At 39.1% G+C, this 6,476-nt stretch overlaps 1 protein-coding gene across 1 annotated transcript in view; it reads left to right on the top strand.

Moving 5' to 3' along the window:
• The window catches only part of DIRAS2 (DIRAS family GTPase 2), a 23,926-nt gene extending 17,744 nt beyond the window's left edge, over positions 1-6,182 (top strand). Inside the window, exon 2 of the mRNA XM_019517301.1 lies at positions 1,916-6,182. Coding sequence (XP_019372846.1) covers positions 1,959-2,558 — 600 coding nt within the window. The 5' untranslated portion in view covers positions 1,916-1,958 and the 3' untranslated portion in view covers positions 2,559-6,182. The remainder of the gene's footprint in view (positions 1-1,915) is intronic.
• Positions 6,183-6,476: the final 294 nt, after the last annotated feature.

A 6,476-nucleotide genomic window follows, 5' to 3' on the forward strand; every position in this document is an offset into this window, starting at 1 on the left:
CACTTCAGGAGGGATGTGGACAACATGGAGAGGGTCCAGAGGAGGGCCATCCACATGATCAGGGGGCAGCAGGGCAGGCCCTACGAGGAGAGGCTATGGGACCTGAACCTGTTCAGCCTCCGCAAGAGAAGGCTGAGGGGGGATCTAGTGGCCTGTTACAAACTAGTCAGAGTGGACCAGGCAGCACTGGGGGAGTCCCTGTTCCCCTGAGCACTACCAGGAGTGACTAGAATTAATGGTCACAAGCTGGCAGAGGGTAAATTTAGATTAGACATCAGAAGGCGCTACTTCACTGTCAGGGCGGCTAGGATCTGGAACCAACTTCCAGGTGAAGTGGTGCTGGCTCCTACCCTGGGAGTCTTTAAGAGGAGGCTAGATGTACACCTTGCTGGGGTCGTTTGACCCCAGTACTCTTTCCTGCCATGGCAGGGGGTCAGACTTGATGATCTGCTCAGGTCACTTCCGACCCTACTAACTATGAAACTATGAAACTGTTTGTCTACCATGCAATACAATTCAGAATTAAAAGCTATATAGTTTCCTTCTTGAATTAAGCATGAGCAAGCTTGTTTAGTCAAACTACATTTCTAAGCTTAAACCAAGGATAGACTAGTAAGAGAAAGGTACTCTAAGGGCACGTCTACGCTGTCAAAAAATCACTTGAAGCAGCACCACAGGAAAGCCTGTCATGCTCACTACATCTGCACAGCCTCACTAAATAGATGTAATGCAGCTGCCTTAGTGCAGCCTGGACCATGTACGAACAAGCTCACTTTCTTTGGTCAATTCATAGGTGCAGGCCAAACTCAGGCAGCTATATTATCACCATTTAAGGAGGGAGTGACTTTTGTCTTTTGACAGTATAGAGGTCCCTTGGTGATACTAATGAGGAGTGAGCAAATATCTCCTAAATTTTGCTCAGAAGAGGTAATAAATGGAAACCTACTTGAAAAGTATATCATATCTAGAACAAAAACCTCCTGCATGCTGCTCACCTTACCAATACATTTCAACAATGACTTGAATGGATTTTTTATAGTGAGAATATAGCTCTCACCATTTCAGCCCTCAGGCCTTTTGTAGACAGACTGTGTACAACAGTGTTAACTGGGTGGGTGGTTTTCTGCTCTGTACTTCTGCCCATTGGGAACTGAACTCAAAGTTACAACGTTCATTTCACACAGGCCACAAAATAATGAAATAGAAGTAATTTCAATCTATTACAAACCTAGCCTGGGTTGGAACTGAGAAAGCTAGTTTTAGGATAAAATGCTCAGTAACCTATTATCAATCTCCTTGGATCATTATATATTAATAGTATGTCATTATTCATATCATTGTAAGAACCAGGGCACAGACAGTCTGGGCTAGTAGGTAGGCCACCAGGGAAAGGCTAGAAACAGGTGCTGGAGTCTGAGTTACCAAATCTAAAGGGGAAATTCCAGAGGCAGAGTCCAGGTCACAGGTGAAGTTAGAGTCTTTGTTTGAGTCAGGGACCAAGTTACCAAGCTGAGTGGAGTTTGCAGTCAGAGACTAGTAGCTAAGCAAGGTCAGACAACAGAAAAATCAGACTGCATGACATTCAGAGAGACTTACTACAACAGAGCTTCAAGTGAACTCTTGGCTGGCCTGCAGTCTGCTGCCATAGATGGGCTTATCTAGGGAGGTAGCTACTCCCAGCACTCGATCAGGAGGCCCTAAGAGTGGCTGGCTGGTTCATTGGCTAGTGAGAGGCTGATAGAGCTTCTGTTCGGTTTGACCAACTGAGCAAAATCAAGGACAGCGTAGTAAGGGTAGATGCCTGTTAGGGCCCCTGAGAGTCATCTTCCTATTTCTTTTAATATAGAAGTTAGCACAAACTTTCCCCTACATGGAAACCAACATTAATACTTGCTGTTGTTATTTTCTATTGCAGGTTTTTCCTTCTAGAGCTGAGCATCAGATACACTGAAAAAAACATGCCGGAGCAAAGCAATGATTACAGGGTTGTGGTTTTTGGGGCTGGCGGAGTTGGCAAAAGTTCCTTGGTCTTGAGGTTTGTAAAAGGCACTTTCAGAGAAAGCTACATTCCAACTATTGAAGATACCTACAGGCAGGTGATCAGCTGCGATAAGAGCATATGCACTTTGCAGATTACTGACACCACAGGGAGCCATCAGTTTCCAGCCATGCAACGTCTTTCTATTTCCAAAGGACATGCTTTCATTTTGGTTTATTCAGTCACCAGCCGGCAGTCCTTAGAAGAACTCAAACCCATCTATGAACAAATATGTCAGATTAAAGGGGATGTGGAAAGCATTCCAATAATGCTGGTTGGGAACAAAAGTGACGAGAGCCAAAACCGGGAGGTGGAGAGCAGTGAAGGAGATGCTATGGCCAAGAAGTGGAAGTGTGCCTTTATGGAAACCTCAGCTAAGCTGAACCACAATGTAAAAGAGCTATTTCAAGAGCTGCTGAACCTGGAGAAACGCAGGACTGTGAGTTTACAAATCGATGGCAAAAAAAGCAAGCAGCAGAAAAGAAAAGAAAAGCTGAAAGGCAAATGTGTGGTCATGTGAAACTGCACTGTCATGAAGCAATCACGTAGTCTCATTTGTCCGACAGTACCCAGTGTGAAACCTATAGACAATGAGGAACATTGTGAGATCCTATTTATTAGTAGCTGTTTTGAAAGAAATACATTAGCATTAAAATGGATTACTGTGATTTGCTATGAAACAAACAACAACTCAGAAGTCACATGTTCAAGCTATTGACTAAAATCAAAAAGTGAAAATGGCGAGGACAAACTCTAATTTCAAAAGTCATGGAAGACAACAAATTGCATCCTTTGCATAACATACTATGGAAAATTTGGAAGTCAACTACTTAGATTTTTTGTTTGTAGATAGTTGCAATGGAAGTCAATGTATCTACCTAACACAAATTTAGAAGAAAAAAGAAATGCCAATGAAGAAATCAAGAATGTATAAATGCATGTTTTAATAACACACTTTTTTTTGTGCAATTCCAAGTTATGACTGTTTTGATTTGGGAGGGTACAGTGGGAGGTAATCTCAGAGCTGCCAAATTAATTACCTATTTTGCACTAGGGGGGAAGAATAAAGGCAGTGCAGTTAGAAGGGATGGTGATTCTCTTTGCTTTCTATATGAAATGCCTCCCTAGTGTGGAGTCATGTTTGAATTGAAGGATGGAGAGGGAAAAGTTTCCCTAGATCAGATGGAGATCACCCCTTTTTCTGGACTAAGTTAAACCCTCACAGTCAGGGATGACCTGGCCCTCTGCTCTACTTCTCCCCTCATATTTCAGCTCAACAGATGCCTTTAGAGTACATCAGCTCATATCACATGATGCGTAGACAGAAAACATTTTCTATACCCAAGGTGATATGCTCAGGGCAAAGGCTACCACAGGAATTACTCAGTTCAAACACTGCTGATGAGTGCACAATACAACTGGTGAATGGACTGAATGTCTATGGAGCAGATGGAGGAAGGGCTGGGGAGACAATTTTGCTCAGATCACCAGATATGCCAAGTAAAAACACTTCTGTAAATTACTGTAAATTACTGTATTTGATTTTTTTTTCATTTATGCTAACCATAGACTACACAACTAGATTTATTGCCTTTGTATTGTCAAAAGGTTTTTATATTTATCATCTACATTTTTGCTTTGAATTATAGTGACTATTTGTGACCAAACCTTGCGGTCCTCATTTAGGGAAAACTCCTATTGACACTGATAAATTTATGTAGGTAAGGACTTCAGGATTGGCCACATTAATAGCTCCAGTCAAAAAACCGCGTTACAATGCAATACGAGGTTCAGAATAGAGAAAACTGGTTTGGACTGTATGTGACAGCAAACAGCTGTTCTTAAAGTTCTTACAGGTTAAAAAAAGTGTATCTAATGTAAGCCTTTTGGATCTCTTTTCCAAAGCTTTTTTTTTAAATTGAATTAATGACATTATTATATATCCTACTGATAAACAGGGAAAAAAGACTGTCAAAGATGAAAAAAAAGCACATTCATTTTTAAGTAGACACAAAAATTATATAAGCTACAGTTTGCACCTTAATGAACTGCTTTGGAATAAAAAAAAAAATCACTGTATTTTGGGCGAATGTGTATATCAAAAGCATATTACTGGAAAAATGCAGTCAGTACTAGTAATCTTAGCATGCATGTTCTTACATTATAAATGTCTTCTAAGAGCTGTTGAGATGCAGAATACACTTTAGAAACAATTATCTTGTTCTTAAAGAGATTTCTTGTTTACTTTCCACCTTCCAAATAGACATACAGCCATTTCTTAGACAGGACGTTTAGAAACAGGTTGGTTGAACAGGGTTGCTATTAGCAACCTTTTCCCAGAAGTGAACATACCTTTTGTAATTTGTTGTGGGTTTAAATCCTGGCTCTGTTGAAGTCAATGGTAAAACTCCCACTCATTTCAATGGGGCCTAAATGTCGTCCTTTGGTTTCACTGCGTTAGAGCTTGGAGAATCTTAAATCTGATGCTAATTTTCATCTGGAATTGCTAATCAGCTGGCTTTTCCTTCTAGTTTTTAAAATAAATACATATCATAGACTGAATAAGGAAGCAAGGACAGACAAAACTGGAGTGACTGACAAAGCTATGGCTCCCTTAATAAACACACAGCTCCTATACAGAACTTTTCATCTCGTGAACTCAAAGCCCTTTACAAAGGAAGTCAGCATCCTTATTTCCATTTTACAGATGGACAAACTGAAGCCCAGAGAGCTGAAGTGATGCCCAAAGCCACCCTGCAGGCAGATCCAGCATACAACCCAAATGTCCCAAAAACCCCAGTCATGTGCTCTGCCTTTTATACACACTTAAGCAATGTCTGTTTGATAATACCTTTTACTTCTTGACATTCTTAATCACTTCTTGACATACATGAAATATTCCAATATAGCTTTATACTAAGGATTTTTTTCCTCAGACAACCTACTGAAAAAACAAACCCAACAATATTTAAGATCAGTGCAGTGCATTCTTCTGCAGTATGTTTAGTGGGAATTTTATAAACATTCAATTTGTTTGTAAGCTAATTGCTGAGTTCATAATTTTGGACTCTGTTAGCAAAACTGGAATGTAAAAATAGTAAACATGCCTAAGAAATGCTGGTGTAGCCAACAAAAAATTAAGCGTTCAGTTACAAAGTTCAGTTGTTTGCAGGATACCAACTGGTGCTAGCAGATAAATATCAAAGGTCATATTGTGCCTGTTGTCTAAGAAGTGCATAGAAATTAAAATTAAAAAACCACTCTAACAACAAAGAGTCTTAGCATGATATCACATACACTGATGTAAGCCACAAGTAACTCCAGCAGAGTCAAGACAGACAGATCTAAATCAAGTTCAAAGGGTACAGCTACTCATTGCATAGGCCCAAATATTGCTCTTGACTTCAGTGGGTTTGTGGCTCATGGCCAAGAGTGATTCACATTAGAGATGAAAAGTTCTATCATGAAAGTGGAAATAAAACAATAACAACTGATGCTGTTAGGCTTAAAAATCATTTTGTATGGTTCCCAGTTGATTCCTCTCCCATTACATAATAAGCCATGATTTATTTCATGGACTTGCAGGTTTCAAAGCAAGGCCAGTATAGAAGCAATATTATTCATGGACCACAGATTCTAAAGAGAATATATTTTATACCCTTGCATTGTCATTGTAGTTTATAATATTAGATTTTACATATCTGTGAGCTGGTCAAAAATATTTGTTTTGTTATTACTGATACAGACATTTTTTGTAGAACAAGAACACATATCTAATAGGGGAAATAAAGAAACCACACTGCTCTATTATATTTTTGTGTTTTCTTTTGGAATGTGATGCCAATCTATATAAGCTCTTAGCAAGTGTACATAAAAAGAGCATATTTAAAACAATTGAGATCTACAATGAATTTCAGCATCATGAAAACCTGATATGGGCAAATCAACTATTCACAATGCATGGATTTTATATATGTGTATGGGGTATTAAGATGTATAGATATCATCCAAATGTATTGTTGTAATTTCATGATCTAATATTTTATTCAAAAAGCTATGGATATAAAGTCATTTGTGCCTACAAGTTTCTATGTTTCCAGTGATGTTCTGAGCATACAAAATAAAGTTTTAAATTACAAATATATTCTTGGATAATAGCTTGTCTGTTAACTTTAGATCATTTGTTTCAAAAGTACATTGGATTGTTGAGAATGGGAAATGGGGCAATTCGCTGAAGTGAAAATGATTTATACACATTTGGCAATTTTCCCAAATGTATAGCTATAGACTCAGGCGCCTGGGAAAGGTACAAAGTCTGACTGCTATTTTGTGCATTGGTGATCAAACAACTGCCCTTTTTCCCCTCTTTGTTGATTCTTTCCCTTTTCCTAGAGATACCCTAGCTTCTCCGCACCTTCCCTCAATTTTTTCCATCTCA

This window comes from Gavialis gangeticus, unplaced genomic scaffold (assembly GCF_001723915.1).
Source record: "Gavialis gangeticus isolate Ggan-Ray unplaced genomic scaffold, GavGan_comp1, whole genome shotgun sequence".
NCBI lineage: Eukaryota > Metazoa > Chordata > Crocodylia > Gavialidae > Gavialis > Gavialis gangeticus.